Source organism: Mesocricetus auratus, unplaced genomic scaffold (genome assembly GCF_017639785.1).
Source record: "Mesocricetus auratus isolate SY011 unplaced genomic scaffold, BCM_Maur_2.0 Super-Scaffold_100014, whole genome shotgun sequence".
In the NCBI taxonomy this organism is placed as follows: domain Eukaryota; kingdom Metazoa; phylum Chordata; class Mammalia; order Rodentia; family Cricetidae; genus Mesocricetus; species Mesocricetus auratus.
The window spans coordinates 12,471,004-12,496,026 of NW_024429197.1; the positions used below are offsets into that span (position 1 = coordinate 12,471,004).

Sequence of the window (25,023 nt, forward strand, 5' to 3'; positions counted from 1 at the left end):
CCATTGTCATCATCACCATTGTCATCACCATTGTCATCATCACCATTGTCATCATCACCATTGTCATTATCACTGTCATCATCATCATTGTCATCATCACTGTCATCATCACCATTGTCATCATCATCACTGTCATCACCACCATTGTCATTATCACTGTCATCATCACCATTGTCATCATCATCACTGTCATCACCACCATTGTCATCACCATTATCATCACCATTGTCATTATCACTGTCATCATCACCATTGTCATCATCATCACTGTCCCCTGTCCCATGTCTTCTCCATACCTGAGATGGTTTGAGCATTGTGTACACCAGACAACTCCTACAGTCTCCACTTTACAGGTAAGACAACTGACCCCTGGAGTTGAAGCAACTCGTTCATGTCACAAGCTAGTCACAGCAGAGCTGCATCTGCAAAAAGCCTGACACTGCAGGGTGCAATTCAAGTCCCATTGCCCGCGGCCACAGGCCCAGACTCCAGTCAGCCACTTCAGATTATTACATCCGTGAATCTTCAACACGGCCCCCACGCACAGTCCTCCCTGTGCACATAAGGGACTCTGGGCTCAGAAAGGGAGAACAGCGTGCACGAGCACACACAGCTGCTCCAAGACTGAGCTTGCTACTCTGCCAAGCTGAGAATAAATGAGGGCTCACTGCTCAAATGCAGCGCAGGGGTGATGTGCAGGGGAGAGAGTGCTGGGGAGGCAGTAGGCTAAAGAAACTTAGAGCCAGGCAGACTTCATCTTCCAGAAGCTTCCTGGAGGAACAGCTCCATGGACTTGGCTTTGTATTTTCAAGCACCAGTCCCTTGCAACCCAGCAGGCTTCTTTCTCACTGTCCAGCCTGCTCTATGAGAACCTCCAGTGTCAGGTCTGGCCAGACTTTGTAGTTATGTTGATGGTGACTCCTGGAAACAAGCCACCTGAAATCCCCCAGCTGAGGTCCTGGGCCCTGGGGAGCTGCCTCAGAATGGCCATGCAGTGAGTGAGCTGGGAGTGGGTAGAGACAGCAGCTGAGGAAAACACTGCCAGGCTAGTGGTCCCACAGCCTGGCACTGCCTAGGGCTGTCTCCTCAGTCCTCTGAAGGTCAGCGTAAGTCTGTCCTGGTGGCCAGTGTGTGTGATGCCTCAGGTGTCCTTTCCTCGATCTTGTTTGGCAAGGTGTCATGTTTGCTGCTGAGTACACCAGGCTAGCTGGCCTGCAAGCATCCAGAGACTTCTATTTCCACTGCATGAGTATGGAGACTACACAAATGAGCTGCCGTAAGTGGCTTTATCTGAGTTCTTGGGATTCGAACTCAGATCCTTGCGGGTAAGTGCTTTATCCTCTGGGCCATCTTGCCAGTCCCTCCTGGTTGCCTCTTGGCTCCCAGCTCCAAGCACAAGCCAGGCCCAGAGGAGATATTTTGAGACCCTTTAGTGGAAAGGGAGAAGAGGAAGAGAGGCGTGAAAGAGGCTGCCAGACCCCAGGCCTTAGGCTCCAGCCTATCAGAGACGGTGTACCATCTCCTGAGGGAAAACTCATGAGCCATGAGGCGGTTCCCCTGGAGAAGGGCAGACTGTGATGAGGCAGCCATGCCTATCATCTCTCCCCTGCCTTGGGGCAAAACAGCCCCGCATATGGTTTGTCTCCAGTGAAGCCTGAACGATGGTGACTGTAATACCGCAAGGCAGCTTCCATTGAAGAGCCTGGGGACAGGCAGTGGGCCTGGCTGTGCAGGCGCCACGCTTCCTGGCTCTTGTACCCAGCAGAGGCTAGAACAGGCCTTGCCCAGCTCTGTGCCTGGTGAGCCAGGCCACAGAAACATGAGGTCTCCAGTCTCCACTCTTCCTGCTCTGTCTTCAAAAAGACCATGAGAAAGTTATCCAGGGGGAGCACTGGGCTGAGCTGCTCCTCACGGAGCTCTCACCCACTCCACAGGGGACACGTGATCATCCCACTTTGTGGCTAGGGAAACTGGCCCAGAGAGCGCAAGGGCTTGCCCAGAGCCAGAGACTGGGAAATGAGCATACCAGGCCCCAAAGGCACAAGTCTGCATGCCTCCCGTTTCCATATCCTATAGGCTGAGATTCTCTTTGCGGCCTAAAGTTGGAGTCTCCCCTGGGGGGTGAACCACAATCCCCACACAACCACAATCACACAACCACACTCATCACTATTCAACCAACCACAGCTTTCACCCCAAGGCTCCCATCACGAGGCTAATCCATTGCCCCTGGGGACAGTGACAAGGCCAAGGTGAACATGGCTGCTCCTCCAAGCGACCCATTCTTCATCTCACATGCAGACCACGTGGCATCTTTTCAGCTTAATTTTATTTCCTCTTATAAATGGGCACAGCACAGGGAAATGTTAAAAACAAAACAAAACAAACAAAAAAACAAAACAAAGCAAGCCGCATCCTTCCCAAGGCAGGGGCGGGTGAGCACCCATGGTGGGGTGGACAGGGCCTTGGTATCTTTATCCAACTGTCTCTCCTCTGTTTCTTATTTAAGTTTTGGCCATGAACTCAGGACAGGGATGATTAATAAACAGGTTATAGGGAAAGAAAGGGAGGAGCCTGGAGGGGAGGAAACCCCGTTCCTAGTTCCCCGGGGCGGGGGATTGGTAGGGCTCTGTACAGGAGAGAGGATGAACCAGTGGGGGGGACGGGACACTGTCTCAGGGGGCTCTCTGGAGCCACACTGTCTACGAAAAGTATTTACATGCATTCACCACGCTGGGGCCAGGCACACCCAGGCACACCCAGAGGCCGCTTGGGGGATGCCAGGCCACCAGCCCCTCAGATGGTGACTCCAGGTAATGCCCAGTTTGGGCACCTCTGTAAATCTGTACAGTGTGGGCTTCTATTTACAGACACCACGGCTAGGGAGGCACATCCCAGGGGAAAGCAAGGACAGCCTGGGCAGCCACCCACCCCTGCCCCGAAAGCAATGTTGGCTCTGCTCTCTGTGGAAGCCCCAGCCTGGAGGCCTGGTGGATAGCTAAGCCAAGCCCAGGGAGTCTGGCCCCAGCATCCTAAGCTCTTGTTCCAGGTCTGTCCAGCCAGCCAATCCTGGCTGTCACTCATATGCCTCTGGCAATCAAAAGTGACCAACCTTGCACATAGAGTCCCTAGTCTGGCCCCCAAGAGAGACGAAGCCTCGCTTTGTGGCTCTCTGGTCCAGCGTGTCTTGCTCTCTTGGGAAACCAGGGCCTGGAGAGGTCAGAGACACATCAGCTCCTCTCATCCAGAATGCACTATGCTTCCAGGCATGCCGGTGTCCTGAACACCTGTCCAGCAGCACAGAGGTGTCTCTGGAGTCATCTGGGCAAGCTCTGCATGTACCGCACTGTTTCTGGGGCAAGGTGGGGACCCTGCACCTACATTGCACTAGGAAGAGCTTCGGTTCACCCTCTGAACTGAGCTCTCTTAAATCGTCCTGGCCTCATCATGCTGGCCCAGTGCATCTGGGCTGCTCACACCGTTAACCTTCAGGTCAAATTTCATGGGCATAAAGCCTAGACATTGGCCTTGGGGCCTGAGCCCCAAACACAAGGCCCATAGCCTCTTCTCTCAAATGCTGAGGACACAGAAAAGTGCTGGCGCCAGGAGGCCAAACCCACAGCTCCAAGGCCAAACCCACAGCTCCAAGGCCATCACCCTGAGATGTGAAAAGTGGGTTCTAACCCAACACAGAAGCTGGGGTCTCCTGCCCTGGTCCTGGTGTCCCCACGGGCTGAACATGAGGCTGCCTCCCACAGGTCCTAAGTCTCCCCACCAAAGCTCCAGTCTCCAGGAGAGCAGGCCACCAGGGAGCAGGGGCTAGCTGCTGGGGCACCTGCTCCCCTCTGCTCCCTACCCAGATCTCCTGCTTCAGGGAAGACTTTGGCCAAGCTCCCTCATCCAGGTCTCAGGGGCTTAGGACTACTCTCCTTCCCCCTCCTCAAAGTCTGGGCCAACTGGTGACCTTACAAAACTCTAAGCTCCATCAAGGGTGTCATGGGGTCTGGAAGACAGAGCAGAGTCTGACCGTGGGAAACCTCCCAGCCCAGAAAGACAAGATATGCTGATTTCCTAGATACTGCCTCCATTGCCCAGATGTGGGTCCTCATTCTGCCCAAGTCTGCTGTCAAGTAATCTTAAAAATGAAACAGAAATAACAGGTGGTCACCTGACTGAACCTGGGACATGTGTGAGAGATGGGGGTGTGGGTTTCTGGCCAATCATAACCTAAGTCCTGCCCCTTTGGTGCTAAGAGCTCTCGCAGCACACCCCCTCCCCCCAAAAGAGAATGGTGGCCCCAACATTTAAAATATCTCTGAAACAACTCCACTTCTAAGGGTAACAAAGACAGGAAGCCTGTGACACCCCTGTCCCCATCAACTGTTCTCAGGGCCTATGGCATTAGGATGAGCCTGCTAGGATGTGGGTTCATCCAGTTGTAGCCAGAACTGACAAGTTGCCTGGTCAGTTATGTCTATAGGGAGGACCCAGGGTGGGTAGGCCTGAGGTTGGCCTCACCAGGCCAAGTCAGGGTACACAGAGGGCCTGGGCAGAGGCCCACCCTCACAGGCACTTTGGAGACATGTGTCCTGGGAGGCAGAGACAGCTCCTGGCTCAGAGCAGAAAGGAGATACATGGAGACCAGGGACAACCCACACAGCTCCTTGGTCCTGGGAGATCCTAGCTGCCTTCCCAGCCTTCAGCCTGGCTGGGGCATCAAGCCGTCTTTCTTTCAGACTTGGCTGGTGGAGACTAGCCGCAACCCTCCCTCTCTGCGAGCCACGGTGAGGAGGGAGACTGCATCTGTGTGAGACTGTGTCTGATGTCAGCTGGGATCAGCATCGGTGTGGCTGGTGTAGGTGTCATGGTGGGGACCGAGTGGAATAGGATGACTCTGGGGGACCCAATATGGGCTGATGTTTACAACTTGGCCCTGCCTTCCTCAGTGACCCAGATCATTAGAGGAGCCAGGCTCAGGACCAAAGTATGTGTGTAAAGAGACAGAGTGGGAGGAAGGTGGCTTGATCGCCACTGGGGATGACACAGTGGCCTGCGTGGCAGAAGCATCGGGGTCTCAGTGCTGAGTGAAGAAGGTGCGTGTGTGAGATGTTTCACTGGCCGGGTGGTCGAGACTGGGTATGCTTTTGTCTCCTGTGTGAACACGTAACAGATACATAGCAGTGGCTGACGGAGGCTGTGTGGCATCCCCTCTCAAGAGGGACACCAGAGCGGCCTCCCTCACCACTGGCTGCCCTGTGCACTGAGGAAGCCCTTTCCCTGGGAGGCAATGCAGAAAGAGGTACAGCCTGGGGACATGTGCACTGGGCAGGGGGAGGGGACAGTGACCCCATAACGAGCTCAGGCTGGTGACAAAGGACACCCTCATGCCCAAGAAGACCTTGGGACAGCAGCTCAAGGCTGCAGCATCTGGACGATTTTGATTTAGGGGGCTACATGTGCCATGTATTGGTCCGGGAAGCCAGCATGGTGGCCTCTGTAGCAAGAAGAGGACATCAGCAAGCACTGTGGGCCACCTCAGCCCTGGCCCTGCCCCTATTTCTACCAGCAACCCGGGGCTTCCTTCCTCTTGTCCATGGGACACAAGATCCTGAAGCCCCAGGCTGGAGGGAGTGGGACTGGAGAAGAGCTCATAAGGGCACAGTCTGGGGCAGATGGCAGAGCCCCTGTTCCTTAGGACCATCTGTGTTATGCTAGCAGCCTGGGCAGAAGGAAGCAGGGCCAGGCTCCTTCCCAGACCCAGACCTGGGCTGTTGTAGGGGCCAGGGACCGGGCAAGGTGGCTGCAGGAGGCACTGTGGCTCTGCTAAGCATAAAACTCCTCCTGCTTGTCAGGTTTCTGGTATGTGACGCTCGCCTGCTTGGGCTCCTCCAAGGTGTAGCTGCCCTCGTCCTTCTTCTTCATGCGGTAGATGAGCAGTGTGACCAGGAAGGCGGCGAAGAGGGCGCCCACCACCCCGCCCACGATCACAGCTGTGGAGAAAGAGACAGAGGTCAAAGCTCCCAGAGGCCGCTTAGCCAGCTGGGTGTGAGCAGGCCAGGGTGTGGGTGTGAGCAGGCTAGGGATCCTGGGCAGAGAGGACAGTACTGATGCCACCTATCGCCATCTCCTTTCAATACACTGACTGGTCCTGGTCAGTGTCGAGCATCACGGGCTGTCAGATGATACCTTAGAATCATTAACAAGGAAAGATCCCTCCCCCAACACTGCTAGAACAGCCTCCCACTGTCTCCATGAGGAGATGGGAACCTTAGCAGTCGAGCCAGTCTAGATCCCATTGGGTAAGCTTAGGTCCACCTGTGTCAAAGGTCAAATCAAAACTTCATCCTGTGACTGATGGAAGCAGAGGCAAACACACAATTAATCACTGAACTGAACCCAAGGAACCCAGTGACAGAGAGAGAGGAGTGATGAGCAGACTGGCAAAGAATGTGCTGGCAAAACCAGCAGAGACAGCTGATCTGAACAGGGGAGAGCTCTTGGACCCCAGAGCGACAGTGGGGAGGCCAGCATGGGACTGATCTGGACCCCCCAAATGTGAGTGTCAGCAAGAAGGCCTGGGCAACCTATGGGGCCCTGAGCTGTGGATCAGTGTCTATCCCTGGTATACAAACAGTCTTCGTGTGCCTATAGCACAAAGAGGGATGCTCTCTCAGCCTGGACTCTTAGGGGAGTGCCTGGACCCTACCCAGAGTGAAATGACAGACTCTAGATATCCCCTATGTGGAAGGATTTGGCAATGGGGGGGGAGGGGAGTGCAGGAGGAGGGGAGGGAGAGGGAACTGGGATTGACATGTAAAACAAGCTATTTAAAATTAAAATAAAAAAATTATATTAAAAAAGTCAGGTTGGAGAGTAGCACCTAGGAAAAAAAAGTCCCACAGGGTCAATCGGGGTGACCCAAAAAGCAGGGGTCCAAAGTCAGAGTCGAAGGAAGGGTCAGAGGATGTAAGGAAAGTTCTAGAGAGAGAGAGAGAAGAACAGACTCTGCTGGGGAGAAGGAAGATGGAGAGAGGAATGGGAAGAGAGGTTCTGGGAGAAAGCCCCTGCTCTCCCTTCCCAGTAACCCCACACCCTGCCCTGCCCCAGGCCTGGGGCCTGGCCTCACCTACGAGCACCTCCTTCCGCTCCAGGATGCTCTTCTGGGGAAGCTGGGCGGCCGAGCTGCCGGAGTCAATGGTGTTGTCGTGGAGGCCAGGGCCCGGGCGGGCATCCTTGGGCAGTGTCCCTGGTGGAGGTGAGGGCGTGGCTGCGGCCCCTCCCACAGCCACCACTTCATTGGCGGTGTCAGGCTGTGTGGTCTCCTCTTGCAGCTCGAAGTCCCCACTGGGCCCCCCACTCACAGGTACCTCTGGCTCATCCTGGATGGTGGTCAGAAGGGACTCGGGAGTCGGGGTCTGCAGAAAGGGTGGTACGACCTGGGGTTAAGACCAAGTACTCCCAGGAGGCTATACACACAAGTCTACACCACACTTCCTCCAGGTGGGATCAGCACTCAGAAGGGATTAGTACCCTCAGTTTGTAGAGTAGTAAACAGGCCCAGAGAGGTATGTTACTTTCTCAAGGACACACAGTAAATAAATGGTGGAAGCAGAACTCAACTCTAGACCCATCTGACTCCAGAGTCTGTGCTTTCAATCACTGTTGTCAGGCTGGACACATCCTGTCCCCATCCTGTCCCCATGACTTCCTCTCCAGCTGCCTTACAACAATCCTTGGCCGATTCCTGTCCAGGAGCAGGAGTCATCTGGGGCCTGCTAAGCCTGGTTCTCTTCCCACACAGAAGTAGGTCCCTTAACCTGGAAGCCAGTCCATGAGCAAACCTGCTGATTGTGAGCTACCCAAGCCAACCCTGTGACCAGCAGTGTACAGCTCCCCACCGCAGAGGTGAGAGCTGCTGGGGACATGAGGGGGGGGCACAGCTACTTCATGAGGGTGTGATCAGGGTGGGCCTGAGTGCTGGGGACATGGGGGGGAGGGGCACGGCTACTTCATGAGGGTGTGATTAGGGTGGGCCTGAGTCTGGCAAGCACAGGCCCCACACAGGGCTACACCTGCTTTTGGTTCTGGGCTCCACAGCCTGCTATTGTTTCCCCTTCCGGTGAGGCCCCCTCTCTAAAGCAAGGGCCTGGGCCTATGTCCTATGGTGCTAGCTGGGGCCCCAGGGCCACTGTGAGGTTGACAGCAGGGTGTTTGTGGCTCTCCAGAGTCACCATGTCCCCCTCCAGCCTGGTGCACAAATACTGGTTTTCCAGCCAGGGTTTCATGTAGCCCAGGCTGACCTAGAACTGGCTACATAGGACAGATAACTTTAAACTTCTAATCCTCCTGCCTCTATCTCCCAGGTTCTGGAATCACAGGCATGTGCTACCACCCCAGGCTTCCTATGCACACTCATGGTGCACATGCATGGGCCAGGTTGCAGTTCCCTAGGGTCTCCCTCCCACATTGACCCTCATCCTGCTCTTCCCGTCAGTCCCCCTGCCCTTCCCAGCCTAACCCTGGCCCTGGGGCCTGACCAACTTCAGGAGCCCGAAGTTTCTGGAGCCCCAGCTTCTGGAGGCCCCAACTTCAGGTAGCTTTGGGAGCCCCAGCTTCAGGAGCTCCCAGCTATAATTTGAACCCTGATTCAACTACCTCCTGAGGAATCTAGAAAAAAATGCCTTCCTCTGCCTCATCTGTGAAAAGAGGTGATCACATCACTGGAAGGGTATGGGGGTAGCAGAAGCAGTCCGGTGCTCCCCCACAACACCCACTCAGCCACCCTTAGGTCATGAGGATGACAACAACCATGGCGAAAATGACAGTAACAACAGCTGAGCAGATGGTTCGTTTACTGTTCCAGGATTCTAAGAACAGTCAAGTGTCAGAAATGCCATTTGCAAACAATGGCAGGCCTCTCTCCCTGTCTTTCTGTCTCTGTCTTTGAAACAGTCTTGCTAGGTAGTCCAGGCTACCCAGTGCTAGGGTAGCAATTTGCAGCAATCCTCCTGCCTCAGCTTCCTCAGTGCTGGGATTATGGGTGGTGCCACTATGCCCACTACCTTCTCTGATCTTTCCCTCTCAAGTCTAAAAACAAAAATGATGGCAGAGGGTTTAAATCCAGGATGACAACCTCCTTTTTATTCTTTTCTTTGCTTTTGTTTTGTTTTAGACAGTGTCTCACTCTGTAGCTGGAGCTACTCTTACACCAGACTAGTCTCCAACTCACAGAGATCTGCCCACCTCTGCCTCCAGAGTACTAGGATTGAAGGCCTGTGCCAGCATGCCCTGGCAAGCCAGACAGTCTCTCAATACTGCTCTTGATCTGAACTCGCAGTCAGGCCCACCCACCATCCCCCAACCCCACCCCACCAAACCAACCCAGTCCTCTCCTATCCTCCCACCATGCCCCAACTCCACCCCAGCAAATCCGCCCAATCCTCCTATTGGTGTCTTGGCTCAATAGCAGTCACCCCATGTGCCCTGGCTCTCTGACCTCCCCCAACCCCATCCAGAGGCTCACACCCAGCACACATATCATTCCCACCTTGCCTGGCTCACCCTTGGCACCTCCTGGTCCCTGCCCAACCCACCTCTGGCCACTCTGCACTAACACCCTCTTCCGCTGTCCTCACCTGAGCCACCTCCGTGGGTCCAGGAACAGTGGTCCCCAGTGGCAGGGTACTCCTCTCAGCAACATCAGGCTCCTGGGTGGTGACTGGCCGAGGAAGGGCTCGCGGCCTCGAGGTAGCTGTGCTGACCAGCCTAGGTGTCGGGGCCTCCGTGTCCAAGGCAGCCACAGTAGTTGGCGGTGAGGGTACTGCTGGGGTAGTGGCCTGGGCTGTGGCAGCCGTGGTCAGGGGGAGAGGCAGCAGCCCCTGTATGCTGGTGGTCCTTACATCAGCTGTGGTGGCCGTGGCGGGGGGTGCCACGGGAGTGCTTGCGGCAGTGGTGGCTGCTGTGGCAGGTGCTGTGGCCATAGTAGGAGCCCCTGTAATGGTGGCAGCGGTGGTAGATGTGGAGATGGAGATGGTGGTGGCTCTCTGGCTGGGTTCTTCCTGGGCTTCTGTCACCTCTGTTACCAGTGGGGGACTGGTAACTGGTTCCGGGCTGGGGTGCTCAGAAAGGAGCCCCTCAAACGGGGTATCCACGGGCTGAATATCTGTCGTGGGTAGCATGGCAGGCGCAGTGGGTGCAGCCAGGGCCATGTCAGGGACGAACCGCATGGCTGTCTCCAGGCCAGACTCCTGCTCAAAGTCTGGGGGGTGGGGAGAGGGAGAGCCCTGGGGAGTGGGTACTCCTCACCACCAGATCCCCAAGCAGGCCTTGCCTTCCCAGCAGTACCTCCCTCTCTGACCTATTTCCCCAGGAAAACAGGAGAGAAAGGCGGTGGTTTGACCAGATGAGTTAGCCAAAATCCTCGAGAGGGCCTCCACTTCCAGGCAGCCTGCCCTGACTCTGCCAGCCCACTCTGAGTTCTAGCAACTGGTGACTAAAGCCTCTGTCTGGAAATCCACTCAGGGTTACAAGAAAACGAGGCCTGACCTCTTAGGAAGGGCTAGAGCCAAGAACACACTCAAGGGAGTAGGGACCCTGAGTCACCCCACCTCCCAGACATACAGCACAGGACCAGAGGAGATGAGGCCTTCTCAGTGGGCATTTCCCAGGTCACATAAATGATTCAGGGAAGGACAAGATAAGGGACATGGAGGGAAAGAGATGAGAGAGTGAGGAGATGTGAGGAGAGGCGGGGGAGGGGTGCAGGGTCATTGGGGGCTGAGCAGGTGGAGAGAAGGAGAGCAGGGAAGTGACACTTTAGAAGGGGACACCAGGCTAGTGAGGAAGCAGCAAGAGGCAGAGCTGGGCCAGCCAGCTTGGGAGTGTGAGCCCCGGACAACCTCACCACACATCCACCCCCTGGCTGGGCCCATCTCTCCCACTGACTTCCTACCCCCACCTCCCAGGGCCTACGAGAGGAATGTAAACTCCTCAGTACACACGAAGATGAAAACAGGGGCTGTAAGGGGTCAGAAGTCAACAGCTGCCTGGCCACAAGGCTGGGGCAGAGCTGCTGGATCTACCCCTCACCCTGACCAACCCACAGCTCACTGGCCTTCCCCACAACAGAGCCACAAACCCAGTCCCAGGTCCCTGAAGCCCTTCTGAAGCCCTACCCTCACCCTGAGCATGGCCACTGATGGACCAAGGACCACCTGCTCCAGACTGGGTCAAAAAGTCATCCATACTGAAGATGTCCCTTGGCCCACCATATATAATGAGTGCAGAGTTGCGGACACCGAGTCACCGAGTGGGTGTCTCCAACAAGTCAGAGGGCAGGAGCCACAGCAGGCCGCACACACAGACACAGGGATAAAAATCCTGGGCTCTGAAGTCTTCCCTAGCCTCCTCCCTCCCAGAAGGATGCTCTGCCCTCCTCCGTCTTGAGGTCTTGACCACCATACAGTGACAAGACTCACTCAAGTAGCCTTAAAGACCTCTGGGCTGGTGCTAGATACCAAAGACAGTCAGGGAGACCTGGGGATTACTTACAGCCGGAGCCCGACCCCGAGTAGAGGTCGTCCAGTTCATCATCAGGAAACGAGTCGTCGTCCCCTGAGCCCTCAAGGTCCACCGGCCTCTCAAAGTTCTCGCTGCGCCAGCGTTGAGCCTGGGAGGGTGCAGACAGGTACAGGACTAGGCATCCAAAGCGTCGGCTGGTATAGGCACATTCACAGGCAGAGTGACCCATATGTCTACAGAGAGTTGGGTGTGAGCGGATGTCACTTCCCACCCAAGGCCATAGCAGTGCTCTCCCTTATCAGCCAGCTGTCACTAGGCACCACTGGATGCCCCCTCCATTCCCCAGCAATAGGAACCCTGACACAGGATGGGCTCAGAGTACACAATGCTGAGTTTGAAACCAAGACAGGTTGCTTGCAAATGGGGCAGGTTATTCATTCCGTTTGTGCTTCAGTTTGTGCATTCGGAAATCACGAAGCGGCTCCCTCATGGAGCACAGAATCTCTTGGCACACGGTAGACGCAACACAGGTCCACTCTCACCTCTGTGTGAGCAGTGCCCACAGACAAGATCCCACTGGGTCCTCAAGATGGACTGGGAAGGCAGCAGGTACCAGCCCAACTCACAGAAGAGAAAATTGAGGCTCCACTGCCCAGAGGGCTAGGAGTGAAATGAGGTTTGGGTTCCAAATGTACCCCAAATTGCCAAAGGCAGGAAAGTAGACAGGCATGGGTGCTGGAGAGTCTTGGGGCCCAGGAGAGATGTTCTGGAATAGGTAGGGCAAGGGAGAGGAGGCTTCCCACACTGAGCCAGCCCCAGATCTTCCCCTAACAGAAAGTTAGCTCCTGCCTGGCCTGCCCCACAGTATATGCAGGCCCAGATCAGCACAGGCTCCATACTTCTACTTCCAGGGGTCAGCAGGCTTCTCCAAAGGTCCCCAGGCCTAAGGCCCCTTCAGAGTTAGAACCAAGGAAGCCTGGAGCTGGCACTCCCCACTCTAACTGTACCCCCTCCTTATAAACCCATAGTTGGGGCTGGGCGTTGGTAGTGCACGCCTTTAATCCCAACACTCAGGAGGCAGAGGCAGGTGGATCTCTGTGAGTTTGAGGCCAGCCTGGTCTACAGAGTGAGTTCCAGGACAGCCTCCAAAGCTACAAAAAAAAAAAAAAACAAAACAAAACAAAAAAAGCCCATAGTTGGAGCCAGAACTGAGAGCCTTAAAGACAGGTATGTAGATTCCCTAAGTGGCCTTGATGTGCTGTGTACCCTGGCCATGGTCCCCACCCCAGAGCTTTGGGGGGGATGCTCCTGATGTAAGTTTGAAACCTGGAGCATTTACATCTTACAACTGGAATCCAGAGAGAAAGGCACCTAAGCAAGAGAAACTGAACACGCCTAGCACCCTCCGCATCCCCTGGCCCCTCACTGCTTCTCAATTGTGCTGTCTCTCTGCCTACAGCACCCTTCCAACTCCCACCCCCGATGTCACTTCTTTCAAGAAGCATCCCACACTCCCAAGTCATGATGCTGCCTGACACTCAGGAGCAGTTTTGCTTTGAAGCGCTGATGTTGAGAGGCTGCTCCCAATCACCGGCTGTGAAGGATACGCCCCATGAGCAGAGGCTGCATGTCTAGCAAGGTTCCTGGTACCCATTAGATAGGCTCAGGACAGAGTTGGAGTTAGGAGACATGTTTAAACTCCTGGGGCAGCATGGGATCTGGGATGGCTGGAGGTGGGGCTGAGAAGTCACCAGGCTGGTCACAGAGGGCCAGAAGTTTAGCCAGGGGATGGGTTTCTTTTAGAAATCAATCGTTTTTCCAGAGCAATTACACATGAGAATGAAAGCTGATCCCAGGGGTCAGGTAGTGCCTGGGCATCTGCCCCAGCTGGCAGTGGGGAGCCATGGAAGCTGTGTGAGCAGGGGAGGAACTAAATTGGCGGGGCACTTTGCGCTCAGCATCTCACACCCCTGCCATTCATGGACCCTTGTAGAGTCCATGTAGAGCCAAAGAGAGGATCTTAGTCCTGGCTTCCTGCCCCCAGCCACCAGCACCTGCTTCAGAGCCCCAGCCAACCCAGCCAGGGCAGGGAGCCAGGAGATACAGGAGATACCCTCATACACCACACACACACACACACACACACACACACACACACACACACACACACCGTCTGGAAGTAATGAATTAATCAGTATTTACTTTCTACCAGTGAGTCACGGGGTGGAACAATTAGTGTAATTGCCCCCGTGACTAATCACTGGGTCTTCCTCCTTTGTAGACATCCCAGGAGCTCAGAGCAAACCCATCATCATCTGCCAGCTCTCATCTCTGCCCAGAACACACTCCCCAGCTACCCAGGTCCTGGGGCCACAGGAGCCACATGCTTCTACAAGACAGTCCCTTGGGATCTTGGACGCCTGTCCCACTAGTTGTCCAGTCAGAAGCCTGAAGTCACAGCAGGATGGGGACTAAGCAGGGATCTCTGTCTTTCAAGGCAGGCTGGAAGGAACATTCTAAGAGATCTGTCTTTCTAGGAACTCCAAAACAAGAGTGAACACAAGAGCCATAATGGGGGGCTCAAGGTTCCAACAATACTTTTTTAGAAGAGCTTGCATAAACCCAGAAACAGCTCCAAAGCCACAGAGACCCTGCAAGTTACACAGTCAGAGACACAGACATGCACCAACACACACTCACCAGAGGCAGCCATTGAAGGCAGCATAACTCTGGGGCCATCGGAAGAAGTGAGGGGTTGCATACAGCTCTGAGCTCAGAAAGGAGCCTATAGCCTCTCTTGAACCCATCAGCCTCCACTCAGGTAGCACTCACCTAGATACTATTCATTCTGGCTCAGTAGCCATTGACATGACAACGGTTGCCATGACGACCATATTCTCCATAGCTAAGGCCCAGGAGCTGCAGCTCCCCAACAGGGCTGGAGAGTGTGGGAGAGGGAGATGGTGAAGGCTCAGAGGACAGCAGGGATGAAGAGGGGGAAGGCCGGAGCAGGCCTGGGGAGAAGGGGAGGTGAGAATGCTTAGGGAGGGAAAATTCTCACATCTCAATTTAGCCTCGCACTCATCAAAGGCTGCCGGGGAGAGGCAACCTCAGTGATTTCCCAAACACGCCTCCACCAGACATCCTTCCTCCAGGGTGAGCTGCCTGGACAAGGCAAGAGGGGAGCTGATAGCCCTGTCATCCTGAGGTCACCCTGGGGGTCTCAGGAAGATGAAGCCTGCAGGAATACTGGGGATGCTGGTAGCTTGCTCCCGGGGGACAGCAGAAGAGATGGAAGGTGACAACCTTCAACCAGCAATGAAGAGAGCTTAAATGTTACAAACCAAGGAGGGGGCCACAGACAGCATCCCACCATTCCTGAATGGCATCTGCATTTGCCCAACTTCACCAATGCTGAGCACAGCTGTCTTTGTTACCCCCTTAAAAAACTGACTCCTAGTACCCTGAATCCCACTGGCCTCTCTCTGTTTGACCCTCCCTGTGGCTCTCCACCGAGGCAGACTACAGTGTCCTGCGCCTGAGCAGCCTGCAGGTACCCGTGCCCCAGCATGTACACACAGCAACTGAGAGGAGACACAGATAATATGTACAAACTACACACCCCAGAACACCCCATGACTCACACATATCCACATACACACACAAATACATACCCCTTTGGATACACACTGAAGTATACACACACACATCACACACAAACACACACACCAGCACACATACAATACACACACATACCAATTATATACACCCCAGCAGACATTATATATCTCCACTCACACACATTCCAGTGGATATACATATACACACCCTTCAGCAGACACACTTATACATACACACATGCACACATACCGTAGTACATACACATATACTTGTGCACCCAAACACCTCAACACACACACCTGTACACACACTCTTTCACTTATATACCTCAGCAGACAAAGAGCCCAATGGGCATAGTTAAAGGCAGACCCCAATGCACATGCCCAGTAGAGCTTATCAGCAGCATATGCCAGCACACACTTGTGTGTCAGGCACACCCCAAATGTGTACACACCTTAGGGGACACGACCAAATGGCTCACCCCTGTCCCCACTTCCTATACAGCTGCTCCACACAAGCCACAGTGGACTCAGGACCATCGTTCTGCCTTGTACACACACACACACACACACACACACACACACACGCTCCCTAGGTCACATGGCACCCTTAGTTGAATCTGATCCTTTCCACACTCACGTCCCATGGCACCGTCCCCTGGCCCAGCATACACCATGAGCAGAAGTATCCCTCACCTGTTTCCTGCCATGGTCAACTCAAGGTAGACAGCCAGTAGATCTTCGTCCTTTCTGCCACTGGGGACCTGGGTATCAGGCCACCACCATCATGGCCCCCAGGGGTTATTGTTCTTAGGCTGGTCTACAACCAAGGCATGAGCACTACCCTCATCTGGGGTCCCTCAGGCCACATTATGCTCAGCCGGGACCCAGGATTCCTACACGTGCGGCCCGTTCCACGTGCCCGGCCTCACACCACACCTGTGCTCGGCACACCTGTGCTTACAGTCCCAGCTGCTCTCAAGCTTGGCCTTAGTGAGTGACTGCTTCACAGCCCACACCGTCCCCACAGACTCCACAGGCCCCTCACTCCTGGAGCAGACCCCTCTAGACTCACACGGATGTACCCTCCTGGGATGGCACAAAGTCCTGGGCACGTGATCAGATACAATCCTCCTCCATCCTTGTCACATTCATTTGGAAGTGACCCTCAGAGACACCCAGGCCCCTGCCCAGGGATGTAGGGAGCTTGGCCCTATGGCTTCCTCCTTCAGACTACCCCATCTCCCCAGACGCCCCCACCAGGACCAGGCCAAGTGAGGCCTCATGTCAGCCATGTCCCATCAGTCCACCACAATCACTGGCTCTGAGACACCTCCCTTACTCAGAGCCCCTTCTAAGCCACCAACAAAGTCCCAAGGGGCCCTCTCTACCTCCTTCTCCCGCCTCCCCCCCCCAAGAACCTTCTAGAGAGACAGGGCAGTGCGGAGTCTGGTCCCTTGGTTCCATCTGTGAAATGAGATGTGAAGAGCAGGAATCCTGAGCTACTGGGAAGAGAAGTCAGGACTCTGCAAAGGACGAGCAGGACACTGGGTAAGTAATGGTTGACTGCCAGTTATGTTAATGTCTTCACAATTACTGAACTGAAGCCTCAGCCTCCTCCTGGAGACAGACGTTGAGGAAACTGTTGATGCCCAGAGAGGTTGAGTGGCATTGCCAAAGCCACACAGAGGGCTAAAGAGAGAGACTGGAGGAGGGGAAATACAGAGAGAGGTACAGAAGCATTCAGACACACAAATTAGGTCAGCCGCCAGGGGCCAGGAGCCCAGCACCCTGTGCCCAGCTAATCATGCCGCAAAAGCTAGAACAAAATCAAGTGTAATTAATTCTGCCCCAGCTTCCTTCCCCTAATTAGCCAGACTGGGACTCCACTGTCCTGGTGACCAGAGACAATGTGAGCTGGGCTGGGAGCCCAGCTTTAGGCTCAGACTGTCTTGGGTTCAACTCAAGCTCTACTTATTTGCTGGGGGTCTTTGGACAAGTTACATAACCTCTCTGAGCCGATATCTGGCTAAATAGTGACAACAATAATTTATGCTTCCTAGAGCTGTCATGGGACTCTGGGAAGGAGGTGCACAAGGAACATGCGTAGCCAGGTAGATTGTTGGTGCTGCTCGTCTTTGCCTGGTAGTCCCACCGCGTACATCCCCACACCAGACCTCAATTTTAAGTCTAAACCAGGCCCGAGAGATCACAGTGCTCAATTCCCTCTCCCAGCGGATGCAGAGATGGGCATGAGGGGAGGGGAGCATTCCAGAGAAGCTGGGCCAGCAGCAGAGAAGGGGAGTGGCTTTCCAAGGGTGCAGGCTAGTGCAGGAAAGGTCTCAGCAGAACCCCAGGGCCCCCATGGGCTCCATCCCCAAAGGCCCTTGGCCCTGTGAGAGTTCAGTGACTGTCATGCTCACCAGTTCCACCCGGGAGACCCATAGCCTCTCTGCAGGAATGTGGGTTGCGGCCAGGCTCTGGGCAGGATGGCCAGGGGTGACAATGACAGCATGGATACCTCAGTCCCTACCCCTTCCCACTCATCGTCCCAGCTCCCCCCTCCTTGTACTGCACCTCACCCCACAGGGCAGCAATGAGGGCAGAAACACCCCCCCAACACGAGACCCCTCCCCCCCACCTAGCAATTCCAGCCAGCCAATTTCTCTACAAAGGGAGTCAAGATGGCAGCTGCACCCCTCTCCTGCTGGGGGCGCTGTCAGCAAAGCCGCCTTCCATCTCCTTCCCCAGATCCCTGATGCCCCCCAAATCCCTATCGCTATAGTGGCAGTGACCGCCTCCCCGAGCCCAGCCCAGCCCAACAGTGAACAGGTCACATGAGTCTCTCCCCACTTCCAAACAAGCTTCTCCTCCCCCTGGGTAAAGTGGGAAAAAAAACTCAGGCTACAAAGCCCAAGTCAGGACCCCTTTAAGCCAGGCCTCTCCCAGCCTGCTGGAATTGGGCCCTCAAGAACAGGAGCCCCAGGGCAGTGTTCTGTATAAAAGCAACTACATTCCCAACAATAGCACACCATTAAATAAGTCAGGGTACATGGAATAGTGTGTAGCTGTCAATAATTGTATTTTCACACACCCATGTTACCTAATTAGGTTCCTGAAAGGCCTGAGTGCATTTTTTTGGAAGAATATTCCAGAATAAGGGAAAAGTTGTCCATTGACTGCCAGGAGAGAGACAGCTGGGCTGCTGAAGTGACTGCTGAGTACTTCTGTTCCTCAAGGCCCTGGATGGACACCAACTCTGCCAGCCTGCCCTTTTCAGACAACACAAAGGCAATAGGGCCCCTCTGAGGCACCATAGTGGAGGCCAGGCCTAGGACGTGCTGGCAGTTAATACCATCAAGCTCCAAAGGGAGGCTGCTAAACATACACGAGTCAAGCCAGCCTGGCAGAACCTGCCACAAAAACGGATCTCCATGTGATGTTTCAGAGAGGCCACAGAAGACTGTCAGGAGCTATAGGTTCCCGGTGCTTTATATCACGCTTGAGACGCTGCCAGGTCTTGACCCCATGCATGCTTCCTAAGTTTCCCCACCATCTGCTGGTCAGTGACCTCCTCAGCCATCTTCCTCTGTGGACACCCCCCAAAATGTAGCTGGTTGTAGCTGAAGGTTAGCAGGCCTGGCTCCCTGCTGGCCATCACTCTCACCATGCTGGTCCTAGACGCAGGCAGCCACCAGCCGCCTCCTGGGCATGGGATACAGGCAGTCGCTCTATGGCACACATTCTGCCTCCTGCGTTTGGATGAAGGACAGTGATCAGCCCTCGAAAGCCAGAGAACTCCTCAGCCCAGACTGAGACAACTCTGTCCCTGCCCCACCCATCCCAGCCACATGCTCTTGTATGTCACCCTCCAGACCACCCTGACACACTGTTCCCAACCCCGTGCTGTATGAAGGAGGATGACCCACTGAGACCTCAGCCTTCTGACCTCTGCCCAGTCATCCTCCCATGTGCTACCCCAGCTCCCACCCCGGGCTTCAGTGGGCTTTGGTGACTATGTTGGGTCACAGGCTCTTCTCATTTACAGGTAAGGACACTAAGGCTGCTGACCACCAGTGTGACCCAACAGGACTTGACCCCCTGACTCAATTCTGTGCCCATGAACTCCTGAGCCTCCAAGAGTGCACACGGGCGCCAGGCTGTAGGATGGCGCATCCTCTGGGAATTTTTCAGGAGGGCACCTGCATCACTCCATCCCTCGCTGTGAAGAACAGTTGTGCTCCCAGGGAGCACTCACCATGGGCCCAGTTCTTTGGATGCACACAGCCTTGGTTCTCTTCACAAACACCTCACTGATGGAGGCTTATCGTCATTCCACACATGAGAACCAGAGCTCAGAGGGGTGAAGCAACTGGCCCTGAGTCTCACAGCAATAGGACTAAGACATGAACCCAACATTAGCTCAGTCCACGAGCTTCCTACTGTTCTGCTGCCTCCAGCAGTGGCAGCTCCATCTCCACAGGTCTGCCGGGTTATTTACCTCATGTGAGCTCACACGCTAGGGCCTGGGGTCCCATCCTTCCCAAATCTGTCCCACAGGAGGACAGCTTCTTCTAAGGGGACAAACAAGCCAGACTCTGATGCTCTGGGCAGTGGAGGCCTCAGAAGCCACCATCCCCATGTCCATGGAGAAACTGAGGCACAGGAGGATTCACATAAAACTCCAAGGGAGGACTGACCAGCAGAGCCCTCGGAGCCCGCCTGGGACCACACTTGTTCCCAGCCACCTCCATCCTGATTCCTGGGAGCCACATAGGTCATTCAAATGCACAGTGACCTAAGCTAGATCAAGCAGCGTCCAAACTCAGCACTGGCTGTCTGCAGCTGTGTGACCCTGGGCAGGAAGCTTACCTCTCTGTGGAATAACATTACTGACCTCAAAGGGTCAGGAGACCTGATGCTGCCACCCCAGTAAGAACCTCCCTTCTCAGGTGAGCAACACTCGGGAGGCAGAGACAGGCGATCTCTGTGAGTTCAAGGCCAACCTGGTCTACAGAGCAAGTTCCAGGACTGGCTCCAAAGCTACACAGAGAAACCCTGTCTCAAAAAAGCAAATAAAATGAAATAAAATAAAAAGAGCCTCCCTTCTCGGCAAGCCGCCCACCTGACCCTCAGTCTCCCTTCTGCAAACCTTGACCCAGGGCAGAAGGCCTTGAAAAGCATGGTGACCTGGGCACAGCAGGTGGCCCATGGGCAGATTCCTCCACTGTCCCCGGACAGCCTGGCTCCTTCAGCTGAGCATCTACAAGCGCTAGGCCTTTGCAACAGCCCCTCAAGGCACAAGCTGTTGCCCACCGTCATCCTGAGCTTTATTCCTTGTCCACTGTATCACCCCGTAGACACCTGAGGAACGCAAGGACCACTGTACTCAAAAGTCAGACAACAACCAGCTGATGAAGATGAAGTAGACTACCTCAGACCTACATGTGTAGACACACGTACAAGGTGACTGGGACATCAAACAACACGTCCACTTCCAAAAAGCAGTTGGCAACCCTTCAGAATGCGAAACACAGAGTGCCTATATGACCCAGTAATTCTATTGTTTTTTATCTTTAAAACAGAAAGGAGGGGCGGGCGAGAGGGCTCAGCCCATAAAGGCACCTGCTGCCAAGGCCAATGACCTGAGTTCGATCCCCGGAGCTCACATGGTAGAAGGAGAGAACAGAGTCCTACAAGTTGTCTTCTGACTTCTCAAAAATAAATTAATAAAATAAATGCAATGAAGAACAGAAGAGCAGAACTGTCCGGAAGCGGCCAAAGCTGAAGCCATTCTGACTGCCCAGCTGTGCCTGCCTGGAAGCACAGGGCCCATGCTGCATATGCGCGAAAATCAGGTAGGAACATCCCTGTTCCCGGATGGACCATTACTGTGTCACCATACTGGTGTTCAGGTGACCCTTGTTCTTAGCCTGCATCACCAGCTGTGAAGATGCATAAAGCATCCACACAGAGGAATATTATTCAGCAGAGAAAGTTACAAAGATGGCGTACACAGCTGTGTGAGTAGACCTTAAAAACACTGTACTAAGGAACAAAATCAGTTCCATGGCCCTCATGCTGTGCCATCCTCTGGAAGGAAGTGTCCAGCCTGGCTGTATGCTGGTTGCTAGAACTGGGCAAGCAGCAGGGCAAGCAGGGAACACTGGCATTGGCACAGGGTCTCTCTCTGGAATGATAAAAATGTTCCAAAGTAATGAGGCATGGTGGCATACATCTGTAGACCACAAACTTGGGAGATGGAGGCAGGAGGCTCAGGAGTTCAAGGTCATCTTTGGTTCATAGCAAGCTTGAGGCTAGCCTGGACTACCTAAAACCATATTTTTTAAAAAATCCTAAACTAGGTGATGGTTGCAGCATTCTGGATACATACTACATAGCTCTGAATCGTAGCAGCCCCCAACCTCCTACGGCTTCCAGGGGGTGCTCAGAACCTCAGGCAGACTGATCCAGAGGGCGCCCATGTGATTCCCCGCATGCCCTGTGGCCACATGAGGCCTAGCGGTCCTTCCATGTCTTACACCTGCCACTTTGTATGAATCTCCACTCCTGATGCTAGGGCCACTGGTAAGCACAGCAAAGGTCACCTGAACACCATGAGCCTGATGACACAGTGACAGTCCATCTGGTAACAGAGAACTAGTAAGTGACTGTGTGCACACACAGCATGAGCCCGTGCTTCCAGACAGGACTCAGCATGACAGTTCAGGATTTAACCACGCCATTCAGAAAGATACACAATTTGAACTTTACGAACTGTTTTTCCATTTACTATTACCGAGCTGTGGTTGATTGAGCATAGAGCCATGGGTAAGGGAGACTGTCTACACTTTAAGGCATGTGAGTCGCATCTCAGTACAGCTGTGTAAGAAAGAAAGGCAGAAGTGAGGGGCTGGGTGGTGGTGACGTGACGCATGCCATTAATCCCAGCACTGAGGAGGAATCTCTGAGTTCGAGGCCAGTCTGGTCTACAAAAAGTTCCAGGACAGCTAGGGCTATGCAGAGAAACCCTGTCTTGAAGAAGAAAAGGAGAAGGAGAAGGAGAAGGAAAGGAAGGAAGGAAGGAAGGAAGGAAGGAAGGAAGGAAGGAAGGAAGGAAGGAAGGGAGAAAGAAAGAAAGATAGGAGTGTACAATTGCAGCTCAGTGGGAGGGAGGGACTTGGATAAGGTCACTCGGCACAGCCTGGACTCAAATTCAGAATCTCCAGAGAACTCACCCCACACCCTTGCCTCGTCTCTGCACTCCCATCTGATTACCGACTGTCTAGGTCCCAGGGGAAGCCACACAGTGCCTTTCTTCAGACAGGCAAACCTCTCTCTGAGCCCTTGTGTAAGCAGAGCCCAGCCAGTCCTCCCTGGCTGCCCTAATAACAAGGTCCAGGACCAGAGGGGGCTCCAGAGGTTGGACACAAGTCCATCTATCCCCTACCTTGTGGCCGTCTAGTACAGCAAGGACAGTCGGCCCTGTGGGCTTCAGGATCTGTCCCTCAGCCCTACCCTCCTCCATTTGGCTCCCAGGCCAAACTTCTACCAAGCCAGTGGCAGCTGCCAAGCCCCAGGCAGTTTCCGCTCTCTGCTCCCAGACGGAGGCCCCGTCTGTCCTGAGGCCTGGCTCAGGCCCCAGCTGCCTGCCTTTGTCTGGCAGGTTCTCAGTGTCCCCTCCGTGACAAGATGGAGGGAGTGAGAAAAGCCCTATATGTTGTCTCTGCCCTCATCAGTACCCCAAGATCCCTGGGCATGTATGTCCTGCCCTCCACCTCAACCCTCAGCATGGGCTCCCCACTGGGCTCACAGTCCATCCTGCCTTCAAGGACCTTCAGTGCTCGGGCCTCCACCCACTCTGCAGCCCAAAGACAGAGTCACCACATCCCCTCTACCGAGAATCCCCCCAAGACCCCTCCCAGGCAAGGCTGAGAGATCCCCCACAATAACTGCCTGGCCCCTTCTCTACCGGGAGTCGCATGAGGCAAGGCCAGCATAGAGGGCTGGCTGTCTCCTGCCCGGCCCTGAGAATGAATGAATGGGGGGCAAGAATTGAGAGAGTGATGAGGGATGAATGAATAAGAGTGAATAATTAAATGAGAGAGGGAACTGATGAGGAAGGGAATGAGTAAGAAAATGAATGAATGAATGAGAGGGGGAATGAGTGAATGAATGAGGGGATGAATGAATGAATCCCAGGTGGTCTTGCCTGGGATCCGGCTTGGAAGAAGTGTTAGTGACAGAGGACCTGAGCTGAAAAGATGGCCACCAACCTGGATGTCAGCCAGCAGGGCTGTTGCCAGGACAGCCTTGTTCACTGGGCCTGTGGTAGGGGTAGCGGTGTCAACTGTCACCTCTGGTGGCTGAGACTCCTCCCATTATCAAAACACTGGCCACAGCTTGTCACCACCATAAGCTTGGCAGCAGGCCATATGAGCCTTAATGCTTCCCTCAATGAAGTGACACAGGGACTACAGAGGAGATCTAGAGACACATGTACAAGGTGACCTAACCCAAGGACACCCGGCTGACAAGCAAAGGCCCAAGTCACGGCCCCAACAGCCAAGCTACCCTTTTCCATCACCTCAACATCCAAACCTGGGCAGAGCTGAAGTGGAAACAGGTAAGGCTCAGCCTGCACAGTCTTGGGCCCTGGGTAGTGTGGGGGTGTTTGCTCCCACAGTGAGCCAGGGACAGTCACCTCAGAGCCACCGTCCATGCCAATCCCCTCCAGTAGATGAGTCTCATATGCCTCATGGCCACCCTGGGACCATGCACAGGAGAGCAGTCATGCTTCCATGGCCCAACCTGCTCAGTGCCAACTACTGCCCATTCTACTAGTAACCAGCAATGGCCTTATTCACCTCCAGAGCCCTCCCTGACATGTCCCCATCCTAGCTGTACCCATGCTCAGGACCCAAAATATAACATCTCGCAGTTGGGTTTTCTGTCTGCTTCATCGGAGAGGCTTCGGTACCAGAACCAGAGGGCCTGGGTGCTGAAGACTCGGAGTCAGGGACCACTGCAGACAGGCAGGTACTTAACTGATGGGAGATGCCCCTCCTGGCCTCTCTGTGCTAGCTGCCCCTTTCCTGAAGGATGCACCTGTCTTATCTTCACTCCCACCCTGTCAGCACCCAGAATTTATGAGTGGCATATAGAACCAGCTCTCTGAGGGGCCCCAGGTCAGCTTTTTGGTGGATGAGAGTGAAGTATCCCTGGGGGTTGGGTAGGAGACAGAGCTCCCAGTGTGCCCTCTGCCCTTGTCATAATCTGCCTAAGGAGGCCAGAGGACCAGCTGCCCCTGCCCAGAGCTCTGGACCCTGGGATTAAGGTCTGGATTAGGGACAGGCCTGTTCCCGTGAGCACAGCTCTAGCACTGTGCCTGCACGTCGCTCGTGTCCATGCACATCTTCAGATGTGTGCACGCATCGGTACATGTAGGAGAGCATGTGGAGCCTAATGTTGGTTTCCGGTATCTTCCTTGATCATGCTCCACCTTTCATGTTGAAGCAGGATCTCCTGCTGAACCCCGAGCTCCACAGCTTGTCCCAGGGACCCCTTGTCTCAGCCTCCTGGGCCACCACATTCACCTGGCTTGCGCCTGGATTCTAGAGAACTGAACTCCCGTCCTCATGCTTACACCGCAAGAGCTTCAACTACTGAGCTACCTCCCTAGCCTTCGTGCGCACATCCGATGCTCACAAGGCAGGCACAGAATCTCCCAGCTTCCTCCACCAAATCCATCTGCAGCCACCAGGTTGGGGATGAAGAGCTTGGGAAGGGGAGAGGCAGTCTCTGGGGACTCTTGATCTTGCCAGCATAAACAACAACCCACCTCTGCTACTCCAGGCTCCTAAGTATCAGCTTAGCTACCTCA

General features: G+C 54.5%; 1 protein-coding gene across 1 annotated transcript in view; it reads right to left on the reverse strand.

Moving 5' to 3' along the window:
* Positions 1–2,312: 2,312 nt before the first annotated feature.
* Sdc3 (syndecan 3) overlaps positions 2,313–25,023 on the reverse strand; it is a 32,307-nt gene continuing 9,596 nt past the window's right edge. Inside the window, exons 2-5 of the mRNA XM_040756493.1 lie at positions 11,551–11,668; positions 9,636–10,258; positions 7,127–7,415; positions 2,313–5,990 (exon numbers count right to left, since the gene is read on the reverse strand). Coding sequence (XP_040612427.1) covers positions 5,824–5,990; positions 7,127–7,415; positions 9,636–10,258; positions 11,551–11,668 — 1,197 coding nt within the window. The 3' untranslated portion in view covers positions 2,313–5,823. The remainder of the gene's footprint in view (positions 5,991–7,126; positions 7,416–9,635; positions 10,259–11,550; positions 11,669–25,023) is intronic.